Genomic DNA, 19,957 nt, shown 5'->3' with positions numbered 1-19,957 from the left:
TTGCAAACTTGAAAGTTTGTAGCAGATTTTATTTGAAGACTTCATTATAGGCACTACTCTCAGCAGAGAGAAAAAGGAAAATTTGCAGGGAGGAGAAGAAGGAAAAACATCTGCCACAGAGAAGAATGCTATTGCCGGCGTCCCAGCTGCAGCGGGATTTTGCTCTCTCGCTGTGGAGGCACCTTGCAGTGCTGTTTCTGAGGAAGCAATGTTGACAAAGTCCCTGTTGATACTCTGCAGAACAAAACCGGTGCCACGCGCTATTCCTGTAGAGTCCATGGGACTGTGCAGATAACGGGGATTTTTTTCATCCACTTCCCATCAGAGCCAGGGTCCAGGTATTAATGTAAACAATACAGATGGAATAGACAACAGGAAGAAAGGCTTAGGGGAAGATTCAGGTCACTTTTTTCTGACCCACATGCCAGGGATTTATTTGAGGGAAGCAAGAGTGCAAAAGGAGAGCGTACCTGGCCACGCGTGCATCCAGATCCACAAAGCTGGAAGCATTTCTGACTTGCACTATGTAAGCATGGCTGATGTCTCCTCCTTTTGCAGGCAGACAGTAATAAATAGTCTATTCCTTCTCCTTTTATCAGGTCTTGAGTCTGTCCTCTTGGTATCTTCCTCTTCAGCAGTCTGTTTAAAAGAAACTAAACAATCAGAAAACTATAACAGAGTGAATTACAGAGTCACCTTTCTGGTAAGAACTTCTGACCCCAGAGAAGGAGGAAGAAGGGAAACATTTTTCTTCAGCAGGATAGAGGCATGGGCTTCTCACATGTTTGCTACTTCATTTTTATAGTAGAGAAATCACCGTGCAAGTTCCTATTAACAGGAGATGTAAAAATAACGCTAAGTATGTTATTTACAGTCTTGATGCCTGGATAAGATTATTGGACTTAAGCTATTCATTATAATTACAACTATAAACTATTAGTTATTTTTAAATATATATATGTATTATATATACATATTTTATATGTGTATATATTGAAAAGTTTCTAATCATTTCCAATTTGATTTAACATTAAGAAGTTAGGGCTTTACAGATGGTTTTGTTTGCGTTCTCATTGATCCTCTAGGTTGGAGGACGCGGCTTGTGTAGAAGCTGCTTGTTGGAAATGAAAGACTGGATATAGAAAATTTTGGTTTAAGCAAGTGGTATTAAAGATTCTTTTTTCAAGTTACTCTTACTATTTTTTATTAATTAACTGTTTTTCTTCCTTGTGTTTTCTTATATGACTGTCATGAAATAGGAGGTGCAGTCAGTGAAGTGTCCTAAACATGAGTGACCTCTGTGGACAAACACTCACTGTCGACTCTAGGGAAATTCTGTGAAAGCTATGGCCCAGGCTTCACTCTTCCTTTTATTTTCCTTTGCAGTTACGACTGAGATACATGCATGTTTATACAAACACGTTATGTAAGGAGTACAGACATTCAGAATCTATAGTTAGGTGTCACATCTGTCTATCCTAATTTACTTACGTTTCCTTCTACATCAAGTATAAGTATCTTCTTTTCCTTCTGCTGTTTTTAAAAGAGAAAGTGTCACACTCTTGCTGAGTTCTCTTTCTTAAACATTTAGTGGAAGGGGGATTTTTCAGGCCATTTTCTCTTGCAATTCCAAGAGCCAGGTGCCTGTGGTTTTTGTGGAGGGAACAAAGTCAGAGAGATGCCTTGGACAAAGGCAGAGAGTGGGAGGGGGTGGGATTCAGGGTTGGATGCCTGCAGTAGCCTGAGGTAGGGGGTGGGAATATTCTGTACTACCCCAACGGAGAATTATTTTTGTGTAAGCAAGAGGAAAATTCCAGCTGTTTTTTGGTAATATTATATTGTGTTTGTTTTTATTCAGCATTTCATTGCAAAAAGTTTGTTTAGCGCCATGCCAGGTGCTTGACTTGATTTCCACTGAGCCCAAGAGAAAGTAGGCATTTTTAAAAGGCTTATGCCTTCAGTGCAAGACTGAGAAAACTCTGTTACTGATTTAGATTTAACATTAAGCAGTGATAAAGACAGTTAAAATCTATCAATACTTTAAGACATTTGAAATACTGTCATTTAATAAAAGCACTAGCAAAAGTCAATTTATTCTCTCATGATACTTTCAAACTATTTTTAATATCCTTTTAAAAATGTAAAGTACATTATTTTGGATTATGGTACAGGAACAAAATATGAATTATTAAAACTCTCCTTTTTCATTTCTGAACTAGCTGTTTCTGGTGTTTGTATTACTTTTTTTCTTTTTTTTTAAATACATCACCACTACCACAGTTTTAAATAGAAGTGTCCAGGTTTCGGCTGGGATAGAGTTAATTTTCTTCCTAGTAGCTGGTACAGTGCTGTGTTTTGGATTTAGGATGAGAGTAATGTCGATAGCACACCGATGTTTTAGTTGTTGCTAGGTAGTGCTTACACTAGCCACAGACATTTTAGTTTCCCATGCTCTACCGACTGAGAAGGCTGGAGGTGCACAAGAAGCTGGGAGGGGGCACAGCCAGGACAGCTGACCCAAACTGGCCAAAGGGATATTCCATACCGTGTGACGTCATGCTCAGTATATAAATGGGGGGGGAGTTGGCCGGGGGGGGCCGCTGCTCGGGGACTGGCTGGGCATCGGTCAGCGGCTGGTGAGCAATTGCATTGTGCATCACTTGCTTTGTATATTCTTCTTCTATTATTATTATTATTATTATTTCAATTATTAAACTGTTCTTATCTCAACCCACGAGTTTTCTCACTTTTACTCTTCCGATTCTCTCCCCCCTCCCACTGGGGGGGGGAGTGAGCGAGCGGCTGTGTGGTGCTCAGTTGCCAGCTTAGGTTAAACTACGACAAGAAGGAATAGAATTTCTTTCTGTACATCTTGGAGAAAAATGCAACAAGGAAAATGCATTGATTCTTTTTCCCTCACGTGTGAACAAACGGGCAGTTAACATAACTAGACTATAGATACCCAAATAGTTACAATAATTTTGATAATCCTAGAGCTTCCCCATGTACTTACTCCAAAATTTCCTTATAAAATAGAAATGATTTAAAGCAAAAACTGATTTTCACCATGAAAACAAGCAGTCTTACGATTTGGAATATTTTCATAGCCAGAATGGCATTTGCAATGTGAAAATAGAGTCATGGAAAAAGACAGAACTATTAAACAAATAGCCTAAAAAGATGTTCAGTGTTTTCATAATTTGGGTCTCTCTGAAATGTGTTATTTTACAGAACCTTCTGCATTTTACTTTTTCTCCTGGTGTGTCAGTACAGTCAGCACGTCGTATCCTGCACCGCTAAGAATGTTTGCCGCCCAGTGGCAGGAAAAAGATGGTAGCCCACTTGTGTATACGTAGTGAAAACACTAGAGGAAAATACTCTGTACTTAAAATGGGGAACTGTATGGCGTTTTCACTGACTGCTGTCGCAATGTTTGATGTTGCAGGACGGATGGTCGCAGTATCACTTTGTAGCCTCATCTTCAACAATAGAAAGGGATCGGCAAAGACCGTACTCTTCATCACGCACGCCCTCCATCTCTCCTGTGCGCATGTCTCCTAACAACCGCTCAGGTAAGACCCGGCTTTCAGAACTGAAGTTTAAGACAGAGGTCTTTTTCTTTAAGCAATGTCACTGGCGTCCGGATTTGTTGTTAACAGTGGTGGAAGGGCACAAAATATATTCTTTACTCTTACCTGAATTATCTGTTCAAAACAGGAATATTTTTGTTATTAACACCTTGTAAAGTTCTACAGCAGAAAGAATATTCCATAACTTTTTGTTATGAGTTCTCATGCAGTGTTTTCCTGATTGGGATTACCTGACTAGATCTCAGGGCAACGGTGTCCATTTGTGTCATGAGGAAATTTTGTCACTCACTTTGCTAGTCATGAAAACCACTATGTCGTTTATGACCACTCTGCACACTTAGCTGAACTTGAAGGATCCACATTATTTTTTGTCAGCTTTTATTCTGATTATATGTGTATGTGTATATAATTGTGCATACACATGCATATGTAAGTAAGTTTCACAAAAGATTGACTGCAGGTCTTCATGTAATGTTGATGGCATATTTACACCAGCTGTCATTAATTCTGTATGATCCATACAACAGATTAATGTAAGTTTCTCAACTTATGCTGCACTGTTAATTAATTTTTCTACTCAGAAATCTGGGCATTTTCCCTTCAGCTTATTCTAAGGTAGACCATACCTTGGTTAGATAAAACCATTCCCAGTGAAAATCTTCTAAGATAAACAGAGTAAAACAGTCAGCCTTTCAATGTGCTTTCTACTATTTGTTCAATCAAATGCTGTCATTCATAGGTATACCAAGAGTTTAGGATTAAAATTGGCCAAACTGATTATTGCCATCGGCATTGTGCCATAGTTTTGTTTTTAAGAAAATTGTTTTGTTAATTATCTAGAAGCTGCATCTTAGTCCTGCAGAACAACCACTGAGGAAATTTGAAAATGTAGCCAGAAGTACAGTGAGAGCTGCTATTCAGTTTTCAAAATCTGTCATTACACAAGTCCATAAAGGGCTCTTGTTCCCTTTTTTCCTTCTCCAAAATCTCATTTTGGCTGTAAGTCCAAGGCACTTGAAATGTCTGGCCCTGAGATCTTAGTTCTGTCTCTTGCCAGAACTGTCTCCTCACTTCTGTTACTCTATTGCTTGAAGAACGTACTTAAATTTTGGATTAAATCTTACTGCCATCATCAGTTATCATAAGACTGGAAAAGGACAAATATAGTGGCTGTTTCTGAAGGAAGAGGAGCCCATGTAATTACAGACCAATCAGCTCAACTTCATTCTAGAAAATTGCTGGAACAAATAATCACAATCTGAGCTATAGTTGAGACAGTTCCTACCATCTCAAAGATAGTAGGAACATAAGATACTGCTTAACTCTAGGAGTAGCTATTTCTACATAGTAGTATAAGTTACTGTCTGTCTGGTAGTATCCATATCAAATCCAAACATTGGTTCGATACAATTTGTTCTTATAAAATCCACCTGAATTCCTGCTAAAACATACTTAAAACGCTTTGTGGAAAGAATAGTCAATAAATTAAATATACTGTAATCAATAAGACTCTTTCACACAAGATTTTTATAGCCAAGCTAGGGCAAGCTAACAAACAGTCCAGAAGATATCATGTGTGGTAAATACAAAACTGACTGAAAACCATTTGCAAAGAATGGGTATTGCTTATTGCCAAAATGGAAAAAGGCTTTGCTTGGAGGTTTGCCTTGGGTCCAGTACTCTTCAGCAGTCACATGAATGAACCAGATAATATACAAAGAATGCCTATTACCTTTACAGGTGACATAAATCTGGGAGAAACTCATGTACCTTGAAGGGCATTATTGGAATTCAGAGTGATCCTGAGAATTGGAGATACTGTCCAAAGGGAAAAAAGATCCAGTCTTTTACAAATAAATTATAAGGAGAATCTCTGGCTAGACAAAAGTTCTTTAGAAATTATTTAGGGATTTTTGTCAGTTGTGAACATGAATCGGGAGATGGAGAAATCAGGATATAAGGGGACACTGAATGGACTGTAATTGTTTAACTCAAATAAGAGAGACACAAGATGGGGGCAGTGGGAAGAGGTACGCATCAAGTATTCAAGCAGGTAACAGCCAGCTGTGAAGAGGAACAGCATGAACTTTCTCTACTTTCATAGCAGAGAAATGGAAATAATGAGCAGCAAGGAGTCAGGGTAGACATCAGGGAACAGTAGGGAAACAGCACTGGAACAGACTGCTTGGAGCAGTTATGTGGTCTCTGTCATTAGAGATCTTTAGTTTTAGATGAAAATCTGTCAAGAATTATTTTGGTATACTGGATCCTACCTTGGGGTAAAGAGTTGAAGTAAATGAACTCACAATGTCCCATCCATCCATAGACTTGGTGATAAGATGCTTTAACTAGCGTAGAGAGCTCTGTCTTCTTTTCTGTGTCCTTTAAGAATAAGAGCAGAAAGCCTTGATACCACTTTTCAGTCTAATGTCAACCAATAATTTTATGTCTACTTCCAGTAAAAACTCTGAAAGAGAGCACTTCTGGATTTTACACTTGCCAGAAAGCAGTTTTTCTCACATGGGAGGAGAGAGAGAATTCCCACAGGGAACAGAGAAAGATGGCTTTGTCTTTATCAGTCAATTTTGTTCAAAACACCAGAGTGCTTAAAAGCATTACCAGAGTATGTGAAACAACATGCATCCCTATGTTAGCAACTTCTTCAAGGTTTGCATTCTGTTTTGTTCCCTATTAGACTCAAGCTGCCATTAGCTGATTTGGTAATTTAATGTCATGTGTCTTTATATCTGCTGGATTATCAGCTTTAGAGTTACATCACTATTGACAAGCAATCCCTAATTCTAATGGCTTCATAAGAAAAAACGTCTGTCCCGCATTTGCTCTATAAATTCAGAGGCCAGGGCCAGCAAAATCAATCTAAGCAGAATTCAACATCACTTGTGCTTCCCTACTCCTTAATTAAGTACAAGTCCTTCCCTACTCCTTAACTAAAAAATGTAACACAGTTTAGAGATGCTGAAAGACATAACTCACAATCAAGCTTCACAAATGAGCTTGTCTTACATTTTTAATTTTTTTTTTCTTTTTTTTTAAGCAAGGACATTGTTACTTCTTTTGAGGTTCTTTTGCAATATCAAATATCTGGGTGGAGGCAGGGGAGGGAGTGGAAGTAAGCATCAGCACTTTAGTTATTTCAGTACCACTGTGCCTTCACGAGGCTCTGGGGTGCTCTGCCACTCACCTGGTACTTCTTCCCCTGCCCTCCACAACAAGGAAAGTGCATTGTATCTACCAACACCTAAATGTATTGAAGTCAGTTTACTTGAAAGCCATTATTTTTTCCTCTGCTTTTCTCCTTTTCCGAAGCATCGCGAGCTCTAAGTCTTCATGATCAGTGCCAGTGATCACCTTCACATTTTCCAGCACGTGAGAATCAAGTACAAACCCAGTTCTCCTCCTAGTCACCTCGTACTTTCCTCCTTTTAGCCATACCGCGAGTATCGGTGATGAAGGATTTAGTTTTAATGATACCTTACAGTAGCAGTTGTTGTTTTAATGGCATTTGTTCATCCATAGATATTTAAAGACAGAGAAATTATTCGAGTTACCTTTAAGTGTTAGGCATTCTTCACTATATGTTTTCTATGAAAAACACCTTTCTTTTCTTCCTGTCCCCATTAGAATAATTTAATGGGTTTCTTTATTTTCAACAGAGAAGGGAGGAAACCCTTTTATAAGGGTTTTTCCACACAGCTGAAAGTTAATGGTCTTGTCAACAGAAATAAATTAACCATTTTGAGAAAAAAATGGAAGTGCCTATACCAGAAGGTTTTGAGAAGATAAAGAAATTAAAAAGCTAAAGGGAGAAAAAAAAAATCATTATTATTGTACTTTTTTCTTAATGATCATCTTACATGTTGGTTGTAAGTGAAACAAGTAAAACGGTCAGAGAGAAAATGATGTGTGGAGTTGATTGTCCCATTAATACATTTGTCCTGTATTTGAAATAACAGCACCTTTTCTTCCATAACGGGGTAGTGTTTCTTCAAACAGCTTAATGTTAGCATGCTACCAAATAAAAACTTTACTAAAATGTTTACTCTAGAGTTAAACACTACATTCAGTCATATGCGGCGAGAAAAAATAAATCCATTTTTATGATCTAGCAAGTGCCCCAGCCTCACCTCGGGAAATGATCAGCCTAAAAGAAAGAAAAACAGACTATGAATCAACTGGAACAAACGCCACTTACCATGGAAATAAGGGAGAACACACTTCTAGGAAAGACACCATGACAGGTGAGATTATGCTTGCATAGCATATATAAAAATCAGCTGTGGTAGACCACTGGTTTTACAGGCTTGGCTGGGTTTACTGTGCTGTAGAAAAGACTCAACCTGCTTTTGTTGATTCTGAAGTTTTAGCCACCTTGAGAAATACAACTGAAGAAATAGTTGATCTTAATGAATACAATGCTGTGTGAAAATGGTTTGTGAAGACCCTGTTTCTTCACAGAGGAAAGGCTCTAAAAGCAATTTTACATTTCTTTTTAATTTTAAGTTTGTTTTCATTTCAGAATGAAGTGAGTAAATCCACCTTGTATTAACTAGCTTTGTTTTTGAAGCATGGCAATGGTTGAGCATGTGCGGTGATCGCTAACATCTGTCTTTTGCAGGGAATGGCTTTCTGGGACCGGTTAGCTTATTTTGCACATCAGTCATTTCTAGGAAATTCGGTAGCAGTTTGTAAAGTCTATCCCTGTTACTTTCTCAGCTGGGCTGATGTAAATGGAACAGTTTTCTCTGTGTATGTTATGGCGTCTATTGCAGATTTCACTGAAGGCTTCTCTCCCCTAGTGAGCTCATTAACCTGTTAGCACTTAGAGGAACTATAAAATTTTGAGTGCTTTGCCTCGTACTGCACCTCTTTGTTAATTCTGTTGCAAAATATGTGTTGGTCTCCGTCACCATTGCACAGGCTTATATAACCTCTGTTGAACATTTTCGTACATTTATACAGTGCCGAGCATGATGGTGTCCTCTTCGCCAAATGCTACCTCAGGGCAAGCAGACATCATAGTGAGGAGTCACTCTGCACTTTCTGAATGCCTGTTACCTTTTCCCATGCCCTCTGTAGAGGTCTTGCTCAGAGGATGCCAGAATGGGCTGTCTTTGTGTTCCTCAGCTCACTGGGGACACCAGTAGCGTGCTGACTCAGCGTCAAGCCATCCATACTAGCTTTCAAGACCGTATTTAGGATATGATGATACTCATACTACATCTACTGTATTACATGCTATTGTGTAATCAAAGCCTAAAGGCCAGCCTTTGAATTTGTGTGAAAATGCAATATGGAACTATTTAATTAGCATGAAAGTGAAAATCTGAAGAAGAGGAATGACAGTCAAGAGCATTTGGAAACCACAGAAATGAGGAGTGTCCTGAACGGCATGTGCAGCATACTACATGAGGTTGCAGCAGATTCAGTCAAGGTACTGGATTTTATGTATCTGTAATATTTTGAGTCTTTCACAGTCACTGCACAAGGTGGTTCTCTAAAACACTTCAGTGGTCCGTCCTTGTGTGATTGTGAAGGACAGGACTGCGTTTTTTCACCACTTTGTCAAGGATCCGTGAAGAGGGAATCTCAGGAGTAAGAGCAGCAGGCTGAAAAGGCAGAAACATTAGTATTTTGTTCTAGCTGTATCTGCAAATTTAGACTACCAGATTATATCAGAAGGTTCACAAAAAAAAGGGTTTCCATGTGGAAAATCTGTGTTTCCTTGCAGATAGTCTTGTCTCTCTCCACACTTTAAAAATAGCGGGGGTTTCTTTTTCCTCAATCTCTTTTCATTTTGTCTTTTACTGTAGTGTTTTTCTTTTTCCATTCCTGTTTCCCTTGTTTCCTTTCTCTTTCAATATAATTTTCAGATTGCGAGGTTTGTACTTCCCCAGCAACCTTTGCTCCACTTTGATTTTTTCATCGTGTTTTCCTTTAATATCTGCTTGTATTTTGATCTATTCATATTGATTTTTTGGGTGGGCTTTTAGTAAGGAAGGTCGAAATTCTCAGCATCATGCTGAGCTATTGACTATTTTTCCAGCTACTGAGCTCAGTGAGAAAAATCAAAACCAAAATCAAATTGAAAAGTTTAATAATATTTCACAGTCTTACATGACCATTGTACAAATTAATATGAAATTAACAAATTACTTTCTCTCTCTTTCAGGTCACCAAATCTCTGCTCATTTGGTCTGAGCTCAAATTAAGCACCATTTTAAGAACAAAAGAAAATGACAGTTAGAAGGAGTCTCACTCGTCAACATTCAACATGAAATTTGTGTGACATATTTGTAGCTCATAAAAGAAATATTTCATTAAAGAACAATATAAAATCAGTATTTGTGATTTTAATTGTGATACATTTTGACTTTACTTGGATGGTCTAATGTAAGTTTGTGTAGCAAGTTCATTGCGATGCCTGTATTTCATTTTGTGCATCAGACAATGCATTGCAGCTAATACATTCATAGAGCCTATGGGACTTAGATAAATGTTTTTTCAGGTTCCACCTGGCGTATACGTATTTTGAGCTGCTCTTGTATTTTGTGCCAAGCTGATGTATTACACAAAGCTTTCTTTGACTTGCGGATTTACACAGAATGTAGAGCCACAGCTGTAGTCCCAATTCATCCACAACTGTCTCCATGCTCTTCTCCAAAGCCCTTCTCTTTTTACAGTTCAAAAATTTTATGACCTCTTGGCTAGGACTGAAATGAGGGGTTTTTGAGGGATTTTCGAAGCAGAAATGTTGGCTTCTTGCCATTGTGGGGAGTTGTCAGGAAACGTCTGGGAAAAATGGAGAATCTGTGAAGTAAACAGTTTGGCTGAAGATGGTAACTTACACTGATTTCACAAGGACAGCTAAAAAATAGAGGAACAATATCAAAGTTCTCATTGCCCTCTTCCCTTCACAGGTTTATGATACCTTGTACATTTACTATCCATCTTCTCTTCTCTGTAGAAAATAATAACCAATAATAAAATTTTATCACCTAAAGTATATTTTTAAGACAAAAACTATTATATTCCTTTTAAAAAAGCAGGAACTATAAGTGCATATGATAACGTTATTTATGCCATGGTGTTTTCCTTCAGAACAGGGAAGATAAGGTTACTGTATACTATCATGGGACTCCTACTCTAAAGTTGCTTTTACTTTGTTAGTTCCCTCACTGAACTAATACGTACATCACAGTCTGCACCCTGTATCTTCACTTCCACCAGCAGAAACACCTTCTGATTAATTTATTTTCTTTTGATTGCCAAGAATCAATCATCTATACTTTTGTCATTTAAACTTACTTGCAAGTCCCTGCACATTCAGAACGCAAACAACCACCATCATCTGTTACAATAGCTACAGATGCTCGGGCTACTTGAACTTATTATTACTTTAAGAAACCATAATACACTGTAATCTTTTCTCATGCCCTTACCTCATCTTTCACCGTGCAGGAAGGTGGCAGTGGTAGTGACAGGTAGTGATCTCTGTTAGCTGAGATTTGTGAGGCACAGAAGCATTTTCATTTACTGTCTTGAACTAAATTTTAGAAAATGGAGTCCTGCTGCTTATAGCAGCAATTGCTTATGCAATACCAGATGAGGATGACTACCTGTCCAGCTGAGCTTTCCTTTCTTACTATCGGTCTCTGTTTGTGAGGGCAAAAGGCTAGCACCTTGTTATTTCCAAGTGTCTGTAAATGTGTTCAGAATAAGTATTTATAAGTGAAAGCTGAATGTTAAACCACAAATCAAGTGACTGGGATATATGGGGACGGCTTCGGTCAGTGATATCTTTGTCACATAAACCACTGAGTGACATAATTTTCAAAGTTGTTGTCAGCTTTGCAGAAAACTGCTGTGGGGAACTATATGATTTTTTTTTTTTTACCCACTATCACCTTGAAAACTGAACGGGGGGAAAAAAGGAAGGTATAACGTTCTTCATGCAATGCAACCACGAAGTACTGCAGGTTGATTATAGTACTCATTTTAGAACCTTCACAATTTTGCCTAGTAAAAAGTACCTCTTCAGTACTATCACATATTGATGTTTAGATACTGCATAAAATACACACACACACTCATCACTCCTGAAATCATTTCATCTGCAGTTACAATTCTCACATCTCTGTAAGGAAGTGTGGCTGCTGGAAAACCTCCATCTCTTGCTCCTTGTACCCTTTTCCCTTCTCTTGCCGTGTTTTAAAAAAGAAAATTATTTCTTTAACCTCTCTTTCTCTCTGTTTGATAATTTTACTAGGATGGTACGTATACAATATTAACAGCAAAAATCAGATACTAACCACACAATATCTGTCCATTCATCTAGCTCATTCTCTCCCTTCTTTCTTTTATATTTGCCCTCTGCTTTTGGACAGCAAGAGTGAACTGCTCACTGAAGCATGGCAGAGTGGGAATGGAGTTCCCAGGGATGCCGCCTGCGTGTTCAGAAGCAGGTACTGGAGCGGTGCTGCATGCATTGCTAGCAGCTACATTGCTTGACTTACATTTCCTCCAGAGGCAGAATTACCTCAGCCTCCCAGCTAGACTAAGCCAAGATTTCTTGTTCTTGAACTCTTGGCATTCATTTCCAAGCATTTGATGTGTCATTATATTTCTTTTTATTACGTTAAGAAAAGAATACTACTTTTTTTTTTGCATTTTAAACTTGTGAATTTGTATCCACATCACTGCAGTGAAATCAGCAACGCAGACCTTGCAGCTATTTTCATAAGCTGAAACTATCCATTTTTCCATCGCAGAATATGTGATCTGGGAGACTGCAGGTCTTCAGTCTGGCATGTGACAATTCGGAGCACAGCAGTGCAAATGTCACAGTAGCGCATTGGACAGCTATGCACCAACTCTGGACTATTTCTGGTTTTATAATAGTCATGGCTATTAGTGGCACATATGTACCATGTGCCTTTTTATATACCTGTAAAAAGATGGAAAGGTCATGACCCTCCTTAAAGTCTCTCTGGTTGCTTGTAGGAACAACATATAAATTAGCATGAGTCCAGTTTGCTATTTTTCATCAGATTCTTCATAAAACCCTCAGATGTTGCGCCTTATACCAATCTTTTATTCTTGACATCAACGAAGCATGAACAGTATTGTCCTGTCTGGACTGAATATGTTCAGTCATGCCTGACTAACAACTTACATGCATGAAACTTCAACCCTGCTTATCTTACAATTTATATACATGAAAACAAAATGGTTACAAGAAGTTCTTCCCCTGTTTATGAGAGTCCAACGCATTGAATATCACTTTCGTTCTTTTCAAGAAGTAGCACTTCACAAAATGGGTAGCTGAAATACTAACTCTGAGTATCTTTAGATATTGAGAAGAGGAATTTGTATAACCCAACTTGTTCTAGCACTTTTTAGGGCAAGCAAAAAACTCAGAAAAACAGCATAAAAAAGATGGTATCAAGGAAGGATCTGGCAGTTGTACTACTGAGAGTCATGCCTTCAGGAGATGTACCATAAATGGCAATGCTAATGCAGACTCCTCTAATAACAAAGACGGACATCGGGAGGGAGATTTTCAAACACTAAAGCAGAGGATGCAACTGGAATATAAAAAACTCTGAAATAACAGTCAAGTCTCGCACATCTCTCAAGTTTAGTGACAAAATGCAGCCTGAGCAGAGAGAACCTCTGCAGATCGGCCCTTCAGTACTAACATCTATGGCCAAAGACAAACTACTCAAGCAGTCATCGTTTCCATCTGTTACCACCTATTGGCACACAGGCAGAATTAAGAGTACCTACCACTGGAAAAGACCAATCATCATCTGTTACTGGAGTTCGTATTCTTCCCACCGTCAAAGAAAGGATCCTGCTGCACTCCTTGGAGACCTCCAGAGCTCTTCTCCATTTCCTACACAGGACTATGCACTGTCTCAGTAACCGCATCCAGCTCTTCAAGAAACAAGAAGAGTTTTTTCAACCCTATTAGTTAATGGTTATGAAGTGAAAGATCTCTTTTTCCAGCTGTTAGGGCTCATTCCCCCACCATATAAGCCCTGTCTTTACCCTGTTTCAAGAACATGCTGGAGATCTTTAAGAACACCATCTGCGATCTGTAAAGCAGCAACATGGAACAGTGCACCATACTCTGACAAAAATTATACCCTCAGCGTGGAACCCGCAGCAGATGTGAAGATCAGAATTGGTGTATTACAGTCAACTTTGACTAAAGACGGTGCCATTCCTTTCTCCATAGAGGGTGCGGTTGCTGGGGGAAAGATGGAGACAGTTGTACATGCTGGGGTCCATGCTAGCAGGTTGCCAAAGGAAGAAAGAGTGGTTACTTCTTCAGTAACTGTGGTTCTTCGTAGTCATGTGACTAGCATGGATCCCATACTCAGCTTTCAGCTCTGGTACTCAGTCCTCACTCTCAAAAAGTTTTGAGTTGTGAAGGTGTTAAAAGCAACTCTTGGTGCCTCCAGGTTTTATACCATTGCACAGAGACCTGAGAGAAGTTGTGTGAGCAACACGTTTCAATTCCACTGATGACTCTGATTCACAACTACTCAATTTTTACTTTCAGGCACGTGCTTTATAACAAGAGTCCTCATGACAGCATCAAATCATTGGTTATAATGTCTGGAAAGTTAATAATGCATGCCCAGTAAGAACAGTGCGCAGCAGCCCCACAAAATACTACCCTCATATTCTTTCAAATATGAGAAATAACTACCATCTTTCTAGTTCTACCAGCAAACTAAGCTTCAGCTAGATAGCCAAATCAAAGTGATCAGTGAAGTCAGCTTTGCAGGGAAAATCCTTAGCTTCTTATGTGGGTTTTTTGGGTCAGGGTGGGAAATAAATTTTTGCAAAACTGTATGATGTTATCCTTGTCTTTAGAGTTACTTCTGCTTTCATACTCATAGCTCATGATTCCATGCATTTTAGTAGTAGGACATCTGAGAAGAAAGTGACAGCGGTTCATGGATTTGAGACTATCTTGGCCAGACCTCTTCAGTACAACTACATATTACTGTTTTGCATAACTCATTTTTCAGTTGCATTTAATCGCTTTCCCCATGAATAATTTCACCATATAGCAAAAGCAGTGTAGGATAAATAATCCAAGATTTGGTGTAACGTCATCCAACTGAAGTGAAAGGAATGAAATGTTTCTTAATCTCAATATTTACAACTGTTACCTGTTTAGTGTATGTGTGATATAAAATCTCATATATAACCTGAAATATATTACTGAATGCTAGCTATATATGAAATAATTTTGTTGATTTACACGTGAAGTGCACAAGATGAACATGACATAGCACCTGTTACCATTAGTAAGTGTATACCATGTACACGCATGTACACCAAAGCAAAGATTGTGACTGTTTAGTGGGAGGAAGAGAAAATAGAAGTCTGGAGATGCTTTTAAAGATTTTTGTGTACGGGAAACAGGAGCTGTATAATGTATTTCATGAAGCCTTAAGAATTCATTTTGAGGCGAAAGAGGTATGTTTGGTAAACCTGCTTTTTCCTTCCTTTTTTCTCTCTCCAGCTCAGAACACTGGAATCTCAACTTTGTACAGGAATTCGTATGGTGCACCTGCTGAAGATATCAAACACAACCAGGTAAGTACGGAGACTAAAATGTTACTGTTCCAGATGGCAAAAGACCAGTGTAACATCTTGTACGGAAACTAAGAAAAATATCACAAAGATTGATAAATCTAGATTAGAGGAACTGAGTCATCTGCTTGCGCAAATGCAAGCAATTTCACTGACTTCAAACAAGCGACGTTCTTTATGCTAATGGATAATTTCAGCCCAAGTTTCAAAAAATGTCCAACGGGTTATGACGGCATATGCACAAAAATTATCTAATCTAAGGTGTTCAAGCCTGTAACTCATAATGAAATCAAGAGGGGCTTGAGACCTGAATTCCTTTCAAGTTCTGGATATGTGTGACACAGACTACAAAAGCCAAGCTAATGTTAATGGGCACTTCTGCTGGCTCTGGTATCTCGTGATGTCCTGTGCCAGTGAATTTGGTTAAGTCCGGTCACATCTTATTACTTGAGTATAGCCATCATAAAGTTCAACACCACTGCTGACACCGCGCGGCTCACGTGCTAAGGCATCCTAGCAGAAACTCAAGTATTGAACAGTCCTGGAGAAAGAACCTCCTGTATCTTTTGCAGGGATGTGTACGCTACACTTGGGTACAGCAAAAGCCCTCAGATTTGCCCTTTAGTTACTCCAGAAGCATGATTGTAACCAGGGGTTTTGCTTAGTTGTTTTTTAATGTATGCACTGGGGCATGGGCAAGAGAAAATGTAGCATTTCGTCGGCAAGGACGCTTTCTCATGTATATACATCCAAACCATTCAGTCTAGAGCTTTGGGACTCTTTTAAAAATGTTCTGTCCCTGAAAACCAGAAGGCAGTAAGTACATCTGGGTAAGGTGGGCATTACAAAAATGTAATTGGCAGCATGGGTGCCAAGGTAATGCACTCACAGAAAAAGTTGCCATGTTGACACGTATGGCATTCATATAGTTGGTATTTCCAGTATAGGGGTTACTCAGTCCCTGAGAAACTGACATTTTTCTGCACCCATAGGCTTTTGTTTCATCATTATGTGTAATGCTACTTTATACTTAATCATCACAACTCCTTAATATTTTTACAACTTCCCTCTGTAATATGCAAAAGTTACAGCATTTTTCAACTAGAGGAATGAGACGAAAAAACATTTAAGGAAAGCACTTAAAATGATTAGTAGTATCAGACAGGTAGATGAATATTCAGTAAAATTGATAAAGATTTTTCTCTGAAGATTTGTACTAGATTACCTGAAATATAAAAGACTGATATTTCGGTTTTAATCCACAAACTTAAGGTGAAGAGAGTTTCTGATATTCTGTGCCCCCATTTCTCTTTATTGGTTTTGCTTTTTAATTAGCCAGTATTTCCTGTGGTGCACCATATTCCTTCTTTGAGTGAGCCAGTTCAGTGCATGAAGGTGTTTCTGCTTTTATTGCATTTAAAGAGATGAAGCCCTCCTAAGTAACACAATATTTAGAGAAAATAAGGGTATGAGGTATTGTAACAGCAGGTGCACTCTTAACTGCAGTCATGAATCAACTAGTTTGATTTTGGGGGTGAGAGTTTGAGCGAAAACAAAACAAACCAAAGGAAAAAAACCCACCCCCCAAAAAAAAAATTCCAGCTTTTCCCACTTGCTTTCTCAATAAAATGTCAGGTTTATGATTGACATGTCAGAAATAATGTTTTTAGCTAAAAAGAACCCAGAAATACTACTTCGGTGCCCTATTTTCTACTCAAAAATTGACCATCTCTAACTTTTTGGCATATAAATAGGTTGCTTAGTATAGAATTTTTCTCCTGTCTCCAAAACTAAACACCTTGTTCGAATATGTGAAATTAAATGAGGGGCTCGAGGTCCTATACACCTCGGTAGCAGTACTAGAAATAGAAACTAGAGTAGTTGTGCTCCCTTGTGCTGTTCTAATATAGGGCCCAGTGTCATAAGATCACTTGTAGGATTGTTGAAGGACACGGACAGCCTTTTGCACTCTACGCATAGAGTCCAATACAGACATGCTTAGAAAGAATATCACGGAGTTTGGGACGTAGCGGTGCAGCTGTTCCTCACTTCCTGAAGGAGCATTACTAACTCTTGTAGAGTCAGCAGGATCTGCAAAGTCTTCTGACACCAACGTCTGAGCACCAGTATTCCCAGTGATGACCATGTGAGGATTGAAAGGCTGTATCATTTTGCAGTCACAGCGTCTGCCCAAACTTAGTAGAGGTGGCAGAGAGTGAAAGGTAGTATTCCAACTATAAAAACAGAGACTCGCTAGGGCTGTCTGAAAAAAACTTTATGGCAAACTTAGGTTAGGGGACCGCCTGAGATTTTTTTTCTGCATATCATAAATATTTCAGCTTCAAGGCAACTTGCTGGAATGTAGCAACAGCACAAGATTGCCAACATGACGAGTTAAGGAGGTGGTAAGAAGATGGTTCTGCTTAACAGTAGCAGAAGAAAACATTTCAGGCCACTTCGCTTGAAATTTTCCCATGTCAGTGCCCTGAAGATTATAAATGGTTCTTAAGGATACAGTGGCACTCTAAATCTCACTTGCGGCAAAGGCAGCTGCAAAATGTTTAGCATCTTTGGAGTGTGTATCACTTCCATTCAAATTCTTCAAGGCTGAGTTTTGGCCACCAATGTTTGCATTATATAGCTGCAAATTAGTCAGAAAGTTATACACGGATTATAGTTATGAAAGTAACTGTAAGCTGTGCTGCTTTAATTACTTTGGAAGTAAACCAGCTTCTTTAGCAGCAATAATACTAAATAATAAATGTATTTAATAATAATATTAAATAAATAGATGTAAAGAATTGTAATGACAAGGCAAAGCTGTAGAATGAATTCACTACCATGCAATACCTTGAGCAGATGTTAGGATAACGCACAACTTGGATTTCCAGCGTGATAAACATAGAGTGAGATTTACTCCTCCTTCCATCCTGTTGCCCACAATAAGTTGTATCTAACAAGCGGTGGGTATTACTGTCTTTCAGGTTTCAACACAGCCAGTTCCACAGGAGCCCAGCAGAAAAGATTATGAATCATATCAGCCGTTTCAGAATTCAACAAGAAACTATGATGAGTCCTTCTTTGAGGACCAAGTGCATCATCGTCCACCTGCAAGCGAATACAACATGCACCTGGGACTAAAGTCAACTGGCAACTACGTCGACTTCTATTCAGCTGCTCGTCCTTATAGCGAACTTAACTATGAAACAAGCCACTATCCAGCCTCTCCCGACTCCTGGGTTTGAGACTTGGGCAGATACAAAAGCTCCAGGAACTGTGCATGTGCATGCATACCACAAGACATTTTTTTTCCTGCAAATTTAGTTTGTTAAAGCCTGTTCCATAGGAAGGCCCAGATAACCAGTATGGAAAAAATTAAGAGGTTTTTTTAGAGGGCTAAAAGATACGAAAGCTAAACCTGGGAGTAATTAGAAAGAAATATATATATATACATATATATATATATTTTACAGTGTGGGGCGACTTTACTGTTGGCCTGTAGAGTCTGAAGTTCGGTGCTGTATATTGAATGTGGCTGAAGGAAGGAGGGAGAACATGACAGTGGATGTGGGTCAAGAGTTAAGCACAAGTAACTGAGCAGCGTACATACTTTATGGGGAACAGCTTCTCACACTTTGTTTAATATCCTCATTCATTGTGAATCTAGGCTTCAAGTTGCATTTGGGGTTTCCTCTGTACAGCAAGATGTTTCTTGCCTTTTGTTAATGCATTGTTGTAAAGTATTTGATGTACATTACAGATAAAAAAAAACAAGTGCATTGTGTATATTACACCAATGCCACAGTGTTTCTTCATCTATGGTTCTAAATATTGCTTCAATTTCAAATTTTGAAAGATGTATGAATTTCCAGTTTTTTGTTTTCTTTTCCCCGGTGCGTTTTAACAAAAAAAAAAAAACAAAAAAAAATCAAACAAAAAGGAATATTTAGCAGTATTGTTCGTTCTGATATGTGAATTTGTTTGTGGCAACTAAAAAAAAGGCATTCAGCAGTTTCTGACAATTAACATTCATTATTCCACACTCCTTGTCAACGAAGTGCTTTTTCACTGCCTAAAATTTTAGATGTAGATATTTGAAATAGATTTTTTTCATTTATACCAGTTTTCTTTATGATGATACAGTGTTAAAAGAAAATAAATTACAATTGATCTGTCATCCATATTTGCTAAGAATGTCTATTTCCAAGAACCTACCATACAAATACACATTCTTACTTGTGTGTGTCCACGTATGCATAGTATTCTGTGTGCGTGTGTGTGTTTGAGTGTGTGCGTTTGTGTGGCGTGAGACTTCTTTTCATCCAATGTTTTCCTTGTTCCAGCTTCAATTTTTGTTTGAGTTTCAGTTTTTTTAAACAGTGGAAACTCCAGTATGTGCTTTCTCTTACTCACTTTCTTAACCATTGATAGCAATTCAAAATTGTTAGGCCACGTACTCACAAAGGAAGGGGTTATTGGATTTTTTTTCACTGACTCCTTCACCCTTAGGTGCCATTTCCTTTAAAATAGCATCTCTTGATCTTCTCTTGAGGAACTTTCATTACTCTCCAGCCACCAACCAGCAAGCGCTCAAGGAAGGCAGAGTTTGATCTTGCCATCTCCCTGAGGGAATGGAAAACAAAGACCCAACAGACTTGAGTCTGGAGTCTCCAAACTCTTTGGGCTATAGAAGAGTCCAACTCGTGAACCATTAGGACAATCATTTATTTTAA

At 38.6% G+C, this 19,957-nt stretch overlaps 1 protein-coding gene across 4 annotated transcripts in view; it reads left to right on the top strand.

Moving 5' to 3' along the window:
• The window catches only part of CTNND2 (catenin delta 2), a 698,912-nt gene extending 679,511 nt beyond the window's left edge, over positions 1-19,401 (top strand). For 3 of the 4 annotated variants that reach the window (XM_076330343.1, XM_076330346.1, XM_076330345.1), the window contains 5 exons: positions 3,446-3,572; positions 7,718-7,849; positions 11,996-12,073; positions 15,154-15,227; positions 18,209-19,401. In XM_076330343.1, coding sequence (XP_076186458.1) covers positions 3,446-3,572; positions 7,718-7,849; positions 11,996-12,073; positions 15,154-15,227; positions 18,209-18,469 — 672 coding nt within the window. In that variant the 3' untranslated portion in view covers positions 18,470-19,401. The remainder of the gene's footprint in view (positions 1-3,445; positions 3,573-7,717; positions 7,850-11,995; positions 12,074-15,153; positions 15,228-18,208) is intronic. The other variant, XM_076330344.1, reaches the window with a different exon arrangement.
• Positions 19,402-19,957: the final 556 nt, after the last annotated feature.

This window comes from Aptenodytes patagonicus, chromosome 2 (assembly GCF_965638725.1).
Source record: "Aptenodytes patagonicus chromosome 2, bAptPat1.pri.cur, whole genome shotgun sequence".
Lineage (NCBI taxonomy): Eukaryota > Metazoa > Chordata > Aves > Sphenisciformes > Spheniscidae > Aptenodytes > Aptenodytes patagonicus.
This window is presented reverse-complemented; position numbering and strand designations above follow the sequence as displayed.